The 18,725-nt window shown below is 50.9% G+C and overlaps 1 protein-coding gene across 7 annotated transcripts in view; it reads right to left on the bottom strand.

Annotated features, from left to right (window-relative positions):
- Window positions 1-18,725, bottom strand: part of FLNB (filamin B) — a 139,355-nt gene that overhangs the window by 9,694 nt on the left and 110,936 nt on the right. For 2 of the 7 annotated variants that reach the window (XM_026501101.4, XM_026501103.4), the window contains 13 exons: window positions 17,515-17,586; window positions 16,689-16,791; window positions 15,878-16,018; window positions 13,319-13,447; window positions 12,313-12,486; window positions 11,237-11,395; window positions 10,768-10,971; window positions 9,590-9,742; window positions 9,363-9,485; window positions 6,176-6,442; window positions 5,425-5,562; window positions 3,849-3,964; window positions 503-635 (listed from right to left, as the gene is read on the bottom strand). In XM_026501101.4, the coding sequence (XP_026356886.1) occupies window positions 503-635; window positions 3,849-3,964; window positions 5,425-5,562; window positions 6,176-6,442; window positions 9,363-9,485; window positions 9,590-9,742; window positions 10,768-10,971; window positions 11,237-11,395; window positions 12,313-12,486; window positions 13,319-13,447; window positions 15,878-16,018; window positions 16,689-16,791; window positions 17,515-17,586 (1,912 nt within the window). Of the gene's footprint in view, window positions 1-502; window positions 636-3,848; window positions 3,965-5,424; window positions 5,563-6,175; window positions 6,443-6,470; window positions 7,279-9,362; window positions 9,486-9,589; window positions 9,743-10,767; window positions 10,972-11,236; window positions 11,396-12,312; window positions 12,487-13,318; window positions 13,448-15,877; window positions 16,019-16,688; window positions 16,792-17,514; window positions 17,587-18,725 lie in introns of those variants that run through there. The other 5 variants (XM_044384972.3, XM_044384973.3, XM_026501102.4 and 2 more) reach the window with 3 other exon arrangements.

The following is an 18,725-nucleotide window of genomic DNA, read 5'->3' as shown; positions in this document are numbered from 1 at the left end:
GGGAGCGGGCAGGAAAATCTTACACTAGTAAGCATACTGGAACCCCAGATTCTTTGAAGTTTACGGAAGAACATCAATTAACTTTTCCCCCAGAGTAAAATGAGGTCGAAGAGTACTTATTCATGTCATAAGGTCAACAACATAATAAAAATCTGTAAGATTTTGTTAAACTAGGAGAAAAAAAATCACAATGAATAATGGGAACGGAATCTGAAAAACAACAGAAAATAAAGCAGTATTTGTTAAAAAAAAAAGAAAGAAAAGAAAAGAAAAGAAAAAAGAAAAGAAAAGAAAAGGACGGCTATATCCCAAAGTGTCTCCCAGTCCCTGGCAAATGTTTATGCCTAATTGGTACACAGTGCCTGGCAAGAGCAGCAGAAGGGAATCTGAAGGCTGGCGGGCGTCGGGGCGGCCGACCAGCCCTCTGCAGGGACACGCGCCTGCGGGAACGTCCCTCCGGGAGGCGCAGAAGCTGGGGCCTGCCCACCCGCCCCCGGCTTACCTGGCTCCAGCTCAGACACGTGGCACTCCTCCACGGCTCCGGAGGGGCTGTGCACCTTTGCATCGATCTTGCCTTTTGCCCCATTCAACCTTATAGCAAAGGAGGCTGGCTGGTTAACTTTTAATCCCGATTCCTGGGAATTTAATACATTAAACAGGTTACGGCCCTTGGTGTTCCTGCTCCGTGGCACACACTGACCCGACCCGGGACTCCAGGGGACAGTGTTCATGCAAAAAGGCCCAGAATGTTTATGCTATCTGACAACAGAAGAGCAAGTGCCTTCCTCCACACTTCTGGCTTTAAATATAAGACAGCAGAGACACACGTCGGCGGCGTCTAGCACCTTGGTTCGGGCTGGAAGAGATGGTTACTGGATTTGGAGACTTAGGCATCCTGGCCAACAGAACTCTCATTTCCATATTCCAAACAAGACCTGGACAGCCAGAAAACACAGTGTCTTCCAGGTCATAAAAGGAAGGGCCCTCTCTTAAGAGGAACCCGGCAACTGAAAAAACCATGTACTCACCAAATGAACAAAGTTTTATATCATTGCTATTTTTTGTCTCAAGGGGAGGAATGGAGATGACTTTCAATAAACTCGTAAAGGACTACACACGGTGAAGAATCAGCAGGACCGGGGGTGACTACCATTTCTCAGCTATGTAAGTAAGTTGTTCAACCTTTGAGACCCAGTCTCCTCAACTGTAAAATGGGCATAATAACCGAATCTACCCCAGAGAGCTGCTGTACGAGGATGAAATGAAGTGGTGCATTCCAAGCACTTAGCACAGGGCCTGGTCCATACACGGAAAGGCTCACAAAGGTCACCTTACTGTTAAATATTAATATGCATTTAGAGATTGTCTACATCGCACTCCCTGTCCCCACCCCCACCAAAAAACAAACAAACAAACAAACAAACAAAAAAACCCACACAACAGAAAGAAGGCTAGCTTTCACTCTTCACTGGATCAGTTTCACCCTCCACATTCTGCCCTGGAAACTACAGCCTCTCCCAGGAGGAGGGGATTAGAGGTTTAAATGCTTAAGATATTTTAAAATCAGCCAGTCCTAAACCACAACATTTTACAAGCAAGCAGTTTTGTGCTAAACTTGATTGGACAGATGATACCTCATTGTGCGATGATACCTCAATTTGCAATCGGAGGACGTGGGGGGGTCTTGAAATGCAGATTCTGATCCAGCAGGTCTGAGGGCGGGGAGCCTGGAATTCTAGGATTCTAGTAACTTCCCAGGCGATGGTGAGGCTGCTAGTCCCAGGACCACATCTCGGTAGCAAGGCACTAAAGCTGCACTGCCTAATTTGGCAGTCACTAGCCCAGGGGACTGTATTTTTTAAAATTTAAATCAATTAAATTAAATAATTAAAGATTTAGTTCCTCAGTTACACCAGCAACATTTCAAGGGCTCAAGAGCCACATGTGGCCAGTGGCTACCATATTGCACAGAGAAGATGGGAGACATTTCCATTGTTGTAGAACATTCTATTCCACTATGCTGCGCTAGAGGTTACAGACTGGGGAGAGAGGACTGCACACAAAATTCAGTGATCTCTGATCGCCAGATCTCCCCCATCCCACCATCCCCTCCTCCACAAAATGCCAGCCGACTTCAATTTTCTCAAAGGTCTTAAAAGCAAGACAAAACAATACAGGCCTCTCTTTTCCTAACCAACACCAGATGTTGGTGTGCAGGCCTCCAGCAAATCTCCAATAAATAAATTACGTATCACTCAGCACCAAGTGACCTGGGGAAAAACGGGACGAAGCTGACGCTCGCCCCTCCTCCTGGAGCCGCTAGTTACAAAAGCCTGATGGAGACACAGCCTGCTGCACACTTACTCAAATATTTACGACCCAACTGTGATGCGAGGACTCTACAGAAAAGTCTTTTGGAGAGGATTTCTCCAAACTAGGTTTTTTGGGGACAGACCCATTTACATTACCTGAATCCGCTTGCCGCTAAATCCTCAAGAGGGAGATAAACGCCTCAGAAGATCTGAAAGAAATCTTCGAGATGCAGGAAGGCAGCCCTTTGCCCTCAACAAATGCTGGGTTTATCTCCCTCCACAGGTTTTAGTTAAGTCGGCCACATAAGGAACTTCTGTTAAGAAGCCTTTAAATGAAACACAAGAAAAACATCTACACCACAGCGACCAGTGGGCACCCTTGGTACTCTCCGCCTGAGGCCTCTTCAATCTGCGGACGGCGATTCTGCTTTGGGTTCTGTCTGGGTTCCCTGATGTCTGGCACCACCGGCAGTACCAAGTGTCCTCAGGGTATGGTCAGAATGTCAAGTATGAACCAAGTGCGTGGAGTTAGAGCCAATGAGATCACCAACCTGAGATCTAGGATTGGGTTTTCATCCAGTATTTTCAAGAATGGGGGCGGGGGAGGGCGGCAGCTGAAGGCTACTTAGAAATCCCATTAATCAGAAATCAGATCTGGGGATTCCGGTGTTAATCCTGCAACCAATTTGCTACTCCTGATTCAGACACCTAATTACTTTTCAGTGTCCCGAGCACAGACCCAAAGGCATCCCTACAGTGGTTCTTTGTTCGGCTGCAGGCTCTGATGCAACCTGGAATTTGATAGCCTGTCAAAGACAGGCGAGAAGTTGCACTGCCTGGCATCCCAATAGGTTGGACTATGTCACCACTCGCTACAGTGCCAGGGCGGGGATAAAGGAGGCCACGGTTAAGACCACAGGTTCTGGAGCCACAGAGACCCTCACTCTGCCTCACACTAGCTGGTTTTCTGGTAGCCACAATCTCTCCATACCTCAGTTTTTCCATCTTTAAAATGGGGTCAGGAGAAACCTACCCACCAGGCTCTTGCAAGGATTTAATGAGGCAATACTGATAAAGTCCTTACGTAGTGCCTTGCACATTTATAAATAAATCATCATAATAAAATCAATTGCAGCTGACTTTCTGGAGGGAAAGGAAGCCTGCAATAGCAGGCAGAATGTCACCGGACTGTTGGTCTGGTGTTCGTGGTGTTTGAAAACCCTCCTTACCCCTTAACCAATTATTAACAGGCCTCCTTTGTTTCTCTTGAATAAATATTTAAACAACAAACTTGTTCTCAAATGTTGCGGTGTTTTGTTGACTGTGGCTCTGTTTCCCCTTGCCCCAAGTGTCTCCTGCCCTATACGTTGGGGGGGGGGGTGACTCTCAGGGAAAGGTCCTCTACAGCTGGCAGCATCTGTGGTCACACTGGGATGGGGCCCTTGGCACTGAAGGGAGGATTGAAACGGCCTCAAGGGTCCAGGGCTTCACTGGTCGGCCTGTGGCCAATGAGATGGATGCTTCCTTGCGTCTCACCTGAAGGCTCATAACAGTGAGGCGCCGGGCGTCGTCGGAGGGCGCGATGACCGGCACCACGTAAGGACTCTCGGGGATGTGCTCGTCGTTGAACTTGATAGACACCTCGTAGTTACCTGGGGGGGCACAGGAAAGTCCCATCATTTCAGAGATTCTGGGAAGGTCGTTCCAGAGCGGCCTCTGGCTTCCTTCCTAGGACTGAAATGCCTTCCAAGAGCCCCTGCCTCCCCGATGGCCATGGCTGGTTGGTTGGTTGAGGGTGGATGACAGCTGAGGTTGAGCCAATATGATTCCCTTAGTTGGGCAAGGGCCGAGATGCTTGTCCTTTTTTTTTTTTTTTACTAAAGATTTTATTTATTTATTTGAGAGAGAGAGTGCACACACACATGCACGAGTGGGGGAGGGGCAGAGGGAGAGGGAGAAGGAGACTCTTATGAGCAAGGAGCCCGAAGCAGGGCTCGATCCCAGGACCCTGGGATCATGACCTGAGCTGAAGGCAGACACTTAACAGACTGAGCCACCCAGGCACCCCAAGGGTCCAGATTCTTAACCTGGGTCCACAGGGCCTCCCTAAGGGCCTGTGTATAGAACTCAGAAGACTCAGGAAACTTAAACGGGAAAAAAAATTACATCTTTACTTTCACTAACTTTAGGCCGAAATCTAGCATTTCCTTTCTTTAGAAATGCCAACAAGAAACACTAGAAGTACACATTAGAAGTACTCGTGACTTTGTCACCACCAAAGATCACAGATGTCTTCATGTCACTTTACAGTTTCATACATACCTTGTCATTTTACACTCATCACTACTTTGCAATTAAGGTAGTTAACAGACCATCACCAAATCCTATGACTTAATGTATTCAGGAAAATGTGCATATGTTATTATGTTACACATTCCCTTGAAGATTTTGATAACTACATTTTAATATAACTGATTTCCTCTATAATCCAATGCATTTTTTTAAAAGATTTTATTTATTTATCTGACAGAGAGACAGACAACCAGCGAGAGAGGGAACACAAGCAGGGGGAGTGGGAGAGGAAGAAGCAGGCTCCCCACGGGGGAGCCTGATGCAGGGCTTGATCCCAGAACACCGGAATCACGTCCTGAGCCAAAGGCTGACGCTTAACGACTGAGCCACCCAGGCGCCCCCAATGCATTTTATTTTATGTTTCAAAACATTAACCTGAGAACAGTTTTCCCTATAGGCTTTGCCAGGTGCCCCAAAGAGTCCATGGCCCACAAAAGGTCAAGAGCTGCTGCTCGAGGGAGCTCAGGTGCCAGGGCCACTCTTCTAGAGCTGCCACACAGCCAAGGATGGGCAGGCTGGCAGAGTAACAGGGTTGAATGAAAGCATTAAGCAGACAGGCCAACAGAGAAGGACCAGAGAACCAGACTTCCTGCCCCCTTGAGGCCTGACTGGATTTCCTGCCTAGGGTTTTCAGGGGGCACGCTCACGCACCCATACAGATAAACTCTTTCACTCGAGCTACCTTGCCAGGCTTCCGTTCCCTACAACCTAAGCATCCCCCAACAAGGAACACATCCTCAGGTGGCCCATGATTACATACCAGGCTCCTGGGCAATGTAAGACACCCCGCACGATCCATTTTTATGGTCATCGAACGTAATCTCGGCCTTACTGGGGCCCTCGACGGCAATAGACAAGCCGCCAGCGCCTGCCTCCCGGGTCCAGATGCTGAATTCGGCTGAAGCAGAGAAACACCTGGTTAGTGACCAAGCCTGGGACAGGCTCTCTTCTTGCTCACACGCATGATGCTGGGTTATGTCTGCTCCCTTTTCTTTTTAACCCCAAGCAGAGCCCCAAGGGCGGGCATCACCGATGTTTTTAAAGCATCACCCACGAGAACATGAAGCTCATGGGAAATCCGGCATCTCTGAACACACCAACTGAGGCAGAAAAAGATGAGAAGGCTCAGTTTTGTCCCTACAGATCTTCCCAGCAGCAACCACCACTACAATTGGTTTTCTAGAATTCTAGCGTGTTCCACCGAATGTCACCGACGCAGGCAGCTCTGCAAAGAGCTTCATTAGTCTGCGCCCCTCTTAGATGCTCACACACACGGTCATTAGAGGCTCTGAGGGGTCCCTCAGTAAGAAACTTGTTTAGCTTTGGGTAAGTGAGCAATTCCTAAACACGTGTAGCCACAGAAGCCTTGTTTTAAAGAATGCCCCTTAGTACCACCACCAGAATCACACACACCGAGAGTCTTTCTCTGCAACGGGGTGAAGAACACGGGCTGCTCACACCACCAGGCTCCTCGTGTTCTTCTCAAGTAACAAGCCCGCCCGCACGCTCACCTGGAACCCCTGCTTCTCCTCTCTCCAGGCCGGGGCCTCCCGCGCGGACCTTGTGGGCGCCCCCCTCGCCCAGCGGCCCCACGGTGAACTGGAAGGGGCTGCCGGTCACGTGCTGGCCGCGGTACTTGACGCTGACTGTGTGAACGCCCATCTCCTGGGGCACAAAGCGGACACAGTGCGAGTTCTTCCCCACAGACACGATCTCTGCCTCAGTGACGCGGCCAGAGGGGCTGGTGACGTGGGCTGACATGTCACTGCTGTCGATTTCTGAAAGGCGGCAGGAGTTTGGGGGGGAAGAAAGCAGGGTTAGGGTGAGGGACCAAGGCAGAGCACGCCATGCAGGGCAAGCAGCAGAGGGCAAGGCGGGTGCAGCCCGGGGGGTGTGGGGTGCTCAGCTTTCTCCCATTCAGGCGGGATGCCTACCCTCCTGTGTCCCTCAAATCGTGGGTGGCTATGGCCACCATGGAGACAGCAGGGCCCCTCCAGCCGCCCAGTGCAGGGAACATTCTAGGGACAGTGACACTTTGCCCCACTGTATACTTTTACAGTCTTCCTGGCTGGCACTAATTCCGCACGGCAGTTTCAAACCAGAGCCTGGAGTTGGTGGTGACAGCAGGTACATAAAAACTACAATAGCTCAGACGTTTCTAAGCCGAAGGTGGCACGTGCCCATCTACCATGCTTACAGGGGCTCTTTTCCATAGGCAGGTAAGGGCAGAAAATTCAAGAACCATCACCCCACACTTTCCAGAAGCCTTGGCATTTCTTTAAGGCAACAAGACAAAATGCATTTAGAGAAAAAGGTGAACCCACGTTGGTCACAACTGCAAAGGGAAACCATGCGTGAGCAAAGCTTCGAGCGAGTCAAATACCAGAGGCCATGCTTTCAGAAAAGTGACGCTTCCGGTCACCGACACCGGGACGCAGACCGCGTCTGCCGCCCCTGAGGCGCTCATGCCATGCCAGTGACCGTGCCTGCACTGTCGTGGTGGAGACAGGCGCACCGCATGCTGGGTGACCACGTAATGCCATCACCTAGAGCCACATGAAGCTGCACTCGCCAGCCCTACACCATCTGGGCGGGGCAGCCATGACTTTGAGCCCTGAGGACAGAGAAAGGAAGGGCGGTTGAGGAGAGGGTCGCCCCACACGGTCTGGGTCCAGAGGACATCTGGAAGCTGACGAGCCATCCTCCGTTCTGACGGAGAGGCTCATGTAGGTGAGGGGGATGACTCACCCAGAGTCAGCTGGCACCAAGAAGTACCTGATCAGAGCAAGGAGGAGCCAAGAGCCAGACAGACTTTAGAGAAAGAGAAACTGACCTGCTAGTCCTCAGGACATAGAGAACTTGCAAAATAAGGAAAGAAAAATAGATGAAAACACAGCCCTTGTCACTAGTGACCCGAGAAATGAAACTGAAAACTGGACACCGTATTTTTCCGTTGGATTAGTCCAAGTGGGAACAAAACACAGTGCCCCGGGCTGGTGGGGAAATGGAGAAACGGGCATGGATCCTTTATCACGAGGGTGGTCTGCCAAGGTGGGGCAGCATTCGAACCACAGCAGCCCTGCCATCCCACCCTGGGGCATCCATCCGATGTGCAGACAGCCTGGGCACATGGTGGAGAATGTCACGGAGCACCGGCCGCTGGAATCCAGGGATGGAAATGAGCGTACAAGGATTGAGCCTATGCAGTGAAGGACGGTGCATCAGGACATGGAATGGAATCTTAGGAATAAAAATATGACGTGGAGGGGCGCCTACGTGGCTTAGTCGGTTAAATGTCCAACTCTTGATTTCGGCTCAGGTCATGATCTCAGGGTCGGGAGATCAAGCCCTGCGTCAGGCTCCACGCTCAGCGTGGAGTCTACTTGTCCCTCTCCCTCTGCTCCTCCTCCCACTTGCTCTCTCTCTCTCTTTCAAATAACTAAATGGACAAAATCCTTTAAAAAAATACGATGTGGAAGTATCATTTTTGACGTGGAAAGAGGCCCACAATACGGTGTGTGAGAGGTGAGTGCACGAGTGTGATCTGAATGCGGCCCCGCATGTTCATGAGGCTGGAGGCAAACAGGGTCCAGCTCTGTGCCCCACCTGTGAACCACCACGTTCCCGGCTGATGGGAGAGGAGGCGACACTTCCTTTCCCCGATTTGAAACACCCGAACTTTTCATGATCACAATGCATCAGCTCTTTTTACTAAGTGCTTCTGTCCGGACACCGCAGTAACGAGGCTTTCCCCGCGTTCTCACGTGACCAGTGGTGCACCCCACACAGGAAGAAGCCTCTGAGGACTGCGGAGGAGGCTGGGTAGGCAGACGGGGGGCATGTTGGGAAAGAGGGGAAAAGTGGTGGAGGAGAAGCGGCCCCCTCTCCAGATCACAACCCAAGCGTCATCAGAAGACTATTTCACTTTTCCGTCCCCATGGAATCTGTGCAATGACACAGCGTGTGGCAGCTTCTGCACCCTCAAAACCTGTATTTATAGTTAGGACGGCTAGCTGCTTGTTTAACAGAGAGAGAGAACGAGTGAAGGGGAGAGGCTGAAGGAGAGGGAGAAGCAGACTCCCCGCTGAGCAGGGAGCCCGACATGAGGCTCGATCATGGGATCGAGGGATCAGGGATCATGACCTGAGCCGAAGGCAGACGCTTAACCAACTGAGCCATCCAGGCGCCCCAGAGACAGCTCTCCAGAAGGAACCTGGACCACATTCAGACAGACCGAGGTGTCTGTTTACACCATGCACGGCCAAAAGGCTGGATGTGGCCCACCTACCCAGTCTCCATTCCCACTGTAGGGATGGAAGAGATGAACTGAATATTGGAAGGATGCCATTAGGCTGACACTTCCGAACTACTTCCTAATACTGGCATCCGTGGGGCCGATTCTCTCACTCACAGGACACTCTATTCAACAGATAATAAATTCAAATCTAAAAGCGTCTCTATCTTCCCTGCCACGGAACACAATAACGCCATTTTCATTTGGAAGAAGAAAAAGGTAGCAGGTAAACAGATATTTTTTTTCTTGGATGGGGCTCTGTGAAAATAGTATGAAAAATATAAATACATACATCACTTACTTACAAATAGTTACCCACAGAACACTTAGTACGTCCTAGGCCATGTCCAGACATGGTTTCCAATGGTGCTCCCTGCCCTGACCCCTAAACTCCTCATGCTCACCTGGGATTTTCAGGTTCAGGTCACAGATGCTCCCGACAGTGGCCACAGACGGAGCCCGACTGGTACGGGTGATGCTCTCCTTGACTCTTCCCTCCCCGCTGATCTTCACGGTAAACGGGCTCCCTGCAAGAACCGAGAAGGCCCTCGTGAGCAGCCCAGAGGCTGAGGCATGGCATCGACAGAAAACCAAAGCATCACACGGGGAGGGCGGAGGGGGCTGGACGCACCAGGTACGTGCTCATCAGCGAACTTGGTGGAGACAATGTAAACGCCAGGCACCGTGGGGAAGTAGGAGACCTTGCAGGTGCCATCTTCCAGGTCCTCCGTCTGGATGTCCACTTTGCTGGGACCTTCCACTGCCAAGGATATGCCACCATAACCTGCAACACGGTAGCCCGGGGCTGATGGCACCACAACTCACTGGGGAGGGGGAGCTCAATGCAGGCAGAAAGGATGGAAATTCAAACTGTTATTTCCAGACAGCAGAAATACAGAAGCGCCAGGCAGCCCCTATCAGAGAGCGCCAGGCAGAGGAGCAGGTGAAAGGCTCTGAGAAATCCTGTAGCGAAAAAACCTGCTGGGTGTGGCTTTGACCACAGAATTCTTTTCTCAAGGCTATCTTACTATCCCACCTGAGCAGCTATCCTACAGCACCCGCTGGGGAAGACACTCTGGCCACACGCCTCCGAGAACGGCACGTGTTAATCATGAGCTGCAGGTCTGAGACTGTGAATTTTTAAACCGCCCCCAGGCACCTCCGATGTCCAACCAGGGAACCACGAAGGGAGCAGATCCGAAGGTTTAACAACCTGAAGAATCAACAGGGGGCATCAGCCCACCAGGACCAGAGATTCTCTAGCTCTCTCCCCTGGGACTGTGACTTCGTCCGGAAGCCGCCGATATGGCCATGACTCAAGAAGGCAGAAGATGAAGATACTGTCATCTGGGACAGTCTGAAGAGGCCCAACCCAATTCAAGCCATTTTAAAGAGGAACCAGGAAGAAATTGCACATTTCCACGAAAGCACGGCTCAGCTGACATGATCCTGGCCAGCTGGCCCAACCTCCTTTGCTTGGGATGAGCCCAGGAGGTCCCGGAAAGTGGCAGATGATAGTGGGAGGACACATCATGACAGGGAGATCTGTGACTAGCTTTGGCTCTGGATTCAAATGCCAGGAGCAGATGGAATGTTCACTCCTGAACGCCCCGGTTTCTTTATTTAGAAATGCAGATGATACCTACGTCCCTGGGGGTCATGGGGCCTCAATGCTACAGCAGGTACAAGCACCTACAGCTTGAAGGAGGCTCAGAAAGAAAGGGCAGGTGGTGGGATGAAAAGACAAAGCAGCCTGAGCAAAAAGGCGACCATTCCTGCAAGCCTTTCCCCAGGAGCAACTCCACACACCTGCATCCCGTGTGTCCACGATGAATTCAGACATCTCGAATGTCCGGCCCTCCGACAGGCCCCGGCCATAGACTTTGGCTCTGCGTGCATCCCCAATCTCGGACTGGACCACCATGATGGACACGGGGCTGTTGGCCACGTGGCTGCCGTTCTTCTTGATGCTGACCAGGTGTTCACCCACCTCCCGGGGGATGAAGGAGATCCCTGCACCGGAGCACAGACGGTGTGTGTAAGGTGCAGGGAGCGGGGAGCAGGAATGCAAATAGGACTTCCTCCCTGACTTTGTAGCAGCCCAGAGTGTCCAAGAGAATGGCCAACGTGGCAATGCAGAAATGCACTCAGACTTACCATGTGTGACCCAGAAGGTGGCTCACATGGTCCCCTAATGTGCGACTGGGTCCCCAGCGCAGAACTGGGGGCACACCCACCTCCCGCCCAGCTCCAGCCAGGAAGGCAGCCCCGGGCTCACCAATGTGGTTGTTGGGAAGCCTCTTGAGGAGACAGGGCTCGTCGCGGCCTGACGGCGCCTTGATGCTGGCCGTCAGAGTGCTCAGGTCTGTCTCGCTGATGTCAAGCAGGAAGTCGGCAGCAGAGCCTAGCTTCACCTGAGAGCACCGTCTGCTGTCGTCTGGGAAACATCCCCCCCACCATGAGCTCCTGTGACACGTGGTCTCCCAGGCTCTCTGAAGCCCTCAGGCCACATGCACTTACAGAGGAGCACGTGAGAATGAATTACTCCCGAGTTAAGGGACAAAGCCCGTCTGGGATGATGAGCAGACCTAACCAACGACCAGTGCTGGCTAATTTTGTCTGGTGAAAGGGAAGACTGGGAACTGGCAGGAGACCTGAGTCTTCTCCGGCCACTTTTTAAAGGAGTCTTTGCCGGCCGGAGGCACCTGTCACCTGCCTGCCTTGGGCGTTCCCTCAGGTGCACACTGCTCGTGTGCCACACGGGGCTGTTGACTGCTTCCCAGACAGGTCTGAACTCCTCAGGGACAAGAACCTCGCCTTTCAAACCTTCCCTTTATAACCTACTGCCAGCGCGATATGAACATAGCGAGCACAACAGACATTAGGAATGTGGGCTCTGAATCGGGTAACCTGTATCTGAGTCCCCGAATACCCACGTATGAATTTGGCTAAACCACTCTCTCTCCCAGCGTCAGTTTTTCCATCCGAAAATGGAGAGGAAATCTATCTGTGACGCTGAAGGGCATCTTTGAGTTCATGTAGTCACACAATTCATATACTATCTGAATGCCTCCATCTGGGGGCCTGCTATTGGCATGCTGTGGTCAGACTGGCTCAAAACGAGGGCCCTCTGAATGGTACTGCTTGCTTTCCCTTGGATTACCAGCTAAGGGAGGAATCAGGCTGGTCCAAAGTTGACTTTGCACCCCAACTCCTCCCCAGGGAGTCTGCGTGAAACATACACTTAGGTGCCTAGCCTGCTGCCACTGGTCTGATGGGAAGAGAGGCTATCGGGGCAGCCATACCTCCCCTAGGAAGCCCTTGCCCCTCCCCCAACAAGCCAGGTAACCCTACCTGTAATCTTGGCTGTGAAGGGGCTGCCAGGGATGTGCTTGTCGTTGTACTTGACCAGGATGCTGTAGTCGCCTGGCAGGGTGGGCAGATAGGTCACCGTGCACGTCCCATCTTTGTTGTCGATGCAGCTGATTTCGGCCTTGGAGGGCCCCTCGATAGCCAAGTCGAGGCCACCTGTGGATGGAAGGAAGGAGGGAGAGACTTTAGGGAGAGAATGTTTCCTTGTTTCAACAGAGATCACACCTCATCCAGGGCAGTCCCAATGCCAGGAACAATAGACTGATACATGCCTCATGAGCCCCGGGCAAGGGGCACGTCAGAACAAAGTAATTTACACTGTAAATCTGCCCACTGAATTCTTCACTACAAGCAACCCTGAAGTTCTCTCTATTCTTCAGGATACATGGGGATGTGAAAGGGACCCAGCACGCCAATCACACATATGGGAGGGTCACACACACACTGTCCCTGCTGGTGGGGCACTGGATGCCACCATGAAAATCCCATTGGAACCACAAATTTAGGAGCACTGGGTGGCTCAGTCAGCAGAGCGACTCTTGATCTTGGGGTTGTGAGTTTGAGCCCCATGTTGGGTGTGATTACTTAAAATCTTTAAAAAAGGACCACAAACTTAGAAGTCTCCTTCCATGATAAGGGGAATAAGCATAGAGCTTTATCGGGAATGGGCAGCACCTCATATAGTCCTCTAGACATAGATATATGTGCAAGAAAGAACAAAAGCTAAACATTATCTACCAAAATGCATGCTTATATTTCAGGCAAGTCACACAAAAGCATCGACCTGATTTCAATCAGAACGCAAAGGACTTCAAAAGTTCTGCTTTGGGTGAAGACAGAGAAGCTCTACAGAAGAGATTTATGAGAAAAGAAAAGACGAATGCTACCATTCAGCAGTCTTATTTGTAAAAGCTGCTCTGGAACTGTGCCCACTCAACTGCCCAAACGGCCGGCCGGAAGCGCACAGCCCACGTGAACCACAAGGTACCTTCTCCCGCATCCTCGGTGACGATGGTGAAGGTGGCGGTTTTGTTGGCCACTCCGTACACCAGGCCCGGACCGTATGCAGAAACGCTCCCACTGTTCGGGTAGTTCACATAGAACTGGAGTGGGCTTTCTGTGTTGACAGAGACAAAATCGAGGGGGACGCATTGAGGGGGGAACGCATCCCTTGGACACCCAAGGTCTTAACGCTCCCCTACCAGCAGGCAGGGCGGTGTCTCCGACGCAAGGGCAGAAATCGAAAGGAGACTCCAGGAGAGCTGACCATGCTGGGATACCCAATGGGTCTACTCGCACTGCACAAGAAAAACAATCCCCAGGGTTGCCCCAGACGAGAAGGGGCTCAAGCAGGACTGTGCAGCTCAACCTGACCAATGAGGGAGGAAAGAGCTGACCACGTGAAGAAATGACTCACTACTGGCGGAAACACAGCTGGAGAGGTCTTTTGGGAAGGCCATTTGCTGCACCTTTGAAAGTGTAAGGCGCGATGAGGCTGCTAGTCATCCACCCCGCAGTGGTCCTTTCTCCCCTCCCCACTTCCAGCCCTGTGCAAGGACTTCCATTTCCACAGTTCTCAGATCCAATTTAGGAAAAGACTCCAGTGCCCAACAATAGGGGGCTGATTAAACACTGGTCCACCGGCAGGTCATTAAAAATAACGAGGGAGGGGGTGCCTGGGTGGCTCAGTCGGTAAGTGTCTGACTCTTGATTTCAGCTCAGGTCACGATCTCAGAGTCGGGAGATCGAGCCCTGTGTCGGGCTCTACGTTGCGCGTGGAGCCTGAGATTCTCTCCCGCTCCCTCTGCCCCTCCCCCCTTGCTTGCCCACTCGCATGCACATGCCCTCTCCCTCAAAAAAACAAAACAAAAAGAGGGAGATCTGTGTGTATTAACTATTCATAATGTGTTATATTAAAAAGAGAAAAAAATAAGTTGCTATATAATAGTAATACCATTATCTCACGTCTTTGAAGAAAAAAACAAAATTATATACCTGTTCTGTAGGCACAGAGAAAAATATCTGAAAAGACACACACCCCAGCAGTGGAAGTAAAAGGGAAAGAGGAGAAAGACATTTTTACTTTCTCTGTATCTGCATCTTTAGAATATTTAGATAAAAGCAGATAATATATTTTTGCTTTAAACAAATATTATGCATACATATATGCATAAACTACAGCAAACATGAAACGGGGAGAAATATTTGCAACTTCTATCACAAAGGGCTAATCTCTCCAATGTTTAATTTGCTCTCAGAAACTGATATGCCAAAGGCCAACAACCCTATAGAAAATCCTGGCCAAGGAAACAAGCGCTCAGTTCACAGAAAAAGAAATACAAATAGTACTTAAACATAGAGAAAGTTGCTCAATCTCACTCACGAGAGAAATACAAACAAAGCAACGCTGAGATACTGTTTTTTTGAACTGTCTTGCAAAGATCCAAAAACTGGTGGAAAAGCAGGTGTTCATCTACTTTGCTGGTGGGCGTGTGAATTAGGGGAGCCCCACTGAAAGGCAGTTTGGCAAGATCTATCAAAATGATAGCTGTGTTTACCTGTGGCCACGATGCCTGCCCTGGGAACTAAATCTCACAGCTATAGCTTGGCAAGTGTGAGATGATGGCTATGGAGGCTATTCACTGTAGCCTGACTAATGACAGCAGAAGGTAGGGGAGACCCTAAATGTCCTCCAATAGGGGAAATGGTGGGATATACCATATTCACCCAAACAGTGTGACACCACGAACCCGCTGTGTCGTTCGGGCATGCAAAGCTCTCCTGGATACACCGTTAGACTGAAAAGGACGAGCTCAGAACGATGTGCAGAGTATGCTACTATTAATGTACGAATGGGAAAGGGCTTAAGAATCTGTATTTCCCATTTGTTTGTACAGTCTTAAAAATATTCCGAAATCCAACATAAAAAATTAACAGCAGTCAAGTTCAAGGAGAGGTCAGGTGGGTGATATGGGCAGGAAGGAAACCTTTCCCCATATCGTTTTTATAAACCATGTGGATATGTTGCCTACTCAAAATCTTAAATTAAAAAACAGAGAACTATTTAAACAATTTTTTTTTTTAAAACAATAACACTGTGCTGGTTGACAGACATGAAATCTGAGCTGAATTTCCTTGTCAAGGTCAGTGTGAACATAAGGCAGCTTGTCCTGTCCTCCCACCCCAAAGCTCCACACCACACAGGGCTCTGCAGGCCAGGCTGGAAAGTCCCTCAATGCGCCTCACACTTTTCTCCCAGAGCACCACGCTCGGCATAGGGAAAAAGACAATCAATCATGGACCTAAGGGCCTGAACTGTAACCCGGGATGCTTCGCTGCATCGTCCCTTCTGGAAAGTAGCTGGATCTGCTGGGGTCACAGGCTGTTTGGTTTCATAGGGACGCCCGCCCTGCATTCCCGATCCTGCCACCGAGAACCGTTTCCCACACAGCAGCTGGCTGAGCGTCTGTGCAAACCTCCCAGATGTTCAGGCCCGAGTCTCACCATCCTGCAGGGCGCGCTGCCCCAGGCGCGGAGCCTGACTCACCAGGGATGTGGCTGCCCATGTATTTGATGTGCATCTCATGCAGCCCGACCTCAGTGGGGGCGTATCTGACCGTGACCGTGCCGTCCTTGTTGTCCACAATCTCAGGTGTGGCCGTCTTCCCGGAAGGCATGTGGACCTCTCCTGTTGGGGCACAGGGAGACAGGGCGATGAGCCCCCGGGGACTTCCCCCAGAGACGCTGAGTGCAAAGGCACAGGTGGCCTTCAGATCCAAGAATACTCACTGCTGCCGAAAGCATCGAAGATCCATAGCAGGAAAACAGAGCCATGTTTGCCCTTTATTTTGCTCCCTTTTCCTTCCACAAAATACAGCAGGCAACTCAAGTAAAGAGTTTTCCACTTTAATACGGACAAGTGAGAAGCTCAAACCAGACTAGAAAAGACCACGAGGCCACTACCTTAGCACAGTGTCAGCTCAAAGAGAAGTGAGCATTGAAAGGAGGCTGGGAGAGAGGAAATCTTGTACAAGACTTCGGTGTCAATGTCACCTCTGAAAAGGTGCGAGAATAAGACAAGGCAGGATAAGAGGCGGGACAGGAATCTTGACAGTCAAGAGGTATCTAAACACAGCAGTGCTTAACCTGGAGAGAATCCCCGGCCTTCTCTAGGATGTAACACAAGTCAGAAATGAACCACCCCCTTCCAAGATGCACATATATACAGTGAACATTCTGCAATCTCGGGGGCTCATGGATGCCAGGTGCCGGGGACAGGTGGAACCACCTCCCGGGCACTGTTCTGGAAAGCTAGTGCAATCCAGGGAGAACAAGGCGGCTTTCACGACCGTGCTTACCGGTGATTTCTCCTTTCCTGACCGCAAATGGAATGACCAAGTCGAAAGGTTTGAACCCCAGGCCGTTCATGTCACTCACGGGGACATAGGCTTCTTCAGTCACCTGAAAACAGGAAGCAGTCATCACTGGCTGAGGCGGACAACAGCATGGGCCGATGAAGCAACAGAGGGCAGAGCCGCTGGGAATTCTGCAAGCTAGTGCAGCCGGGATCTGGGGATGTGGCTGCCACCCATGCAGGATGGCCTTTGTCCAACAGGCCCCAGGGCCAGAGCAGAGCCTGAAGGACTGGAGCAGTCATGCTGACCAACTGCTAACCATCACCAGGCACTCTGCTTGTGGAATTCCCAGCAGTGCTCGCGGGACAGTGGAAAAGGGAGGGACAGCAATGTCTGTGAGTCCCAAGAGGCTCCGCCTGCAAAGGTTTAGTTGCTTGTGGCCTGGAAAAGAAGGTGCGTTTTAAGTGGCAGAAAGTAGCAGCGGGCGGCTTTCCCCCCGAACGGAAGCCAGCTGCGTAAGTGGCGGTGGTGAGAGTCAGCAGGAGGGCTGAGGACAGTCCGTGTTTCTCTGAACCGCAGAGACAAACGACACCGAGCGTGATCACAGACAGGATGGCCGGAGATTCGTGGAGCGCATACGATGACACGGGTGGGTCTCATTACAGAGGAAGCGGGGATCGCTGTGACGGACCAATCAGTGGGGGGCAGACCAATGACCAGGACACCCAGAGGGCTTAAGCAATTCCCAGAAGCAGGCTGTAGCTTTTCTGAAATGAAGGCTGAGTAAACACAGAAATGCCAAAAGGAAAAAAAAAAAAAAATAGTGTACCCAGGGCCTGAATCCGGGGGAACATGCATTTACCGGTGCCTCCTCCACAGCCTCGACTTCCCCATCCGTGGCCTGGTCGGTGGCAAACGGAGATTAGTTGGGAATCACATGGAAGGGACGCTGCTACTTTAGTAGGTCCTACAACCCGAGGGCTTTTTGCTCCCCGTCTGCTCCAGCTCGTACAACAGGGACCACTCACTCTAGCGGGAGCCTACAATCTTCCTCCCCTTGTGGAGAGCAGGTTGGCATCCTTCCTTCAAAAATGTCAAACCCACATGCCCTTTGATCCTGCGACCCCACTTCTAGGACGCGGGCCTACAGAAATGCTAGCCGGAGAGTCTAGAGCTAAGTGATAGGTGCAAGGATTTTACTCGGGCTATTTGTGGTCACGAGAACTTGGAGGTGCCTCAAATGTCCATCTCTCAGGAATTCTGTTAATTATGCAAACCTGAACACCTGAAAAAGCCACCAAGTCTGATGAATGAATGGGGAAGGGTACCTATGACACTCGGAGGGACAGAGACGAGTTGCAAAGCCTGGGTAGGAAGCGATCCCGTGCATAAAGCTGATGGGTTTGTTGTGCCGACAGGGAAAAAGGGACACCAGTCACTTCTGCGCATGGAACTGGGAAAGTGGTCTCCTGGTATTTGATACGCGTCTATGGTATTAATGCTTTAAAAGTCTTTATAAATCCATTAAAAAAAAAAAACAACCCACAGACTTCATGTTCCTGATTCGATCGACCTGATAAGGGAGGGATCCCCCTCTTCTACCATAATGAACAAGAATTGAAGGCGCTCTCCACTTGGAGGAAGGCCAACATGCCTGCTTTACTCCTTTTTGTGTAGTTTAGCATCTCAGAAAGGGGGCATCACTTAGAAAGGCAGTTTTGTGGGCTTTGCCATTTGGAATAGCCCTATCCCTGCCTCCTAGGGCTCTCTCACAGTGGTGCTGTGCAGGGACAGACCGGCGGAAGATCTTTCGATGGCCACTCCGTGGCCTTTGATCCAAGCCTTGTCAACGGGGATGAGCAGATAGGCTCCTAGACGGTGGCTGCACGATACATTTAGCTGACCCAGCCTGCTGGGGCTCCTTGAGACATGAGCTCTGAAGGCAGTACTGGGTGTTCATGTCCCTTTGGCCACAAGTCTGTAGAGGGAGGCAGGGAATCCACATGCAGAAAAAGTCTGTTTAGGTAAAGCTGGAGATAG

This window comes from Ursus arctos, unplaced genomic scaffold (genome assembly GCF_023065955.2).
Source record: "Ursus arctos isolate Adak ecotype North America unplaced genomic scaffold, UrsArc2.0 scaffold_14, whole genome shotgun sequence".
Taxonomy (NCBI): domain Eukaryota; kingdom Metazoa; phylum Chordata; class Mammalia; order Carnivora; family Ursidae; genus Ursus; species Ursus arctos.
Note: the sequence above shows the minus strand (reverse complement) of the source record. Positions and strands in the feature narration are given on the sequence as shown.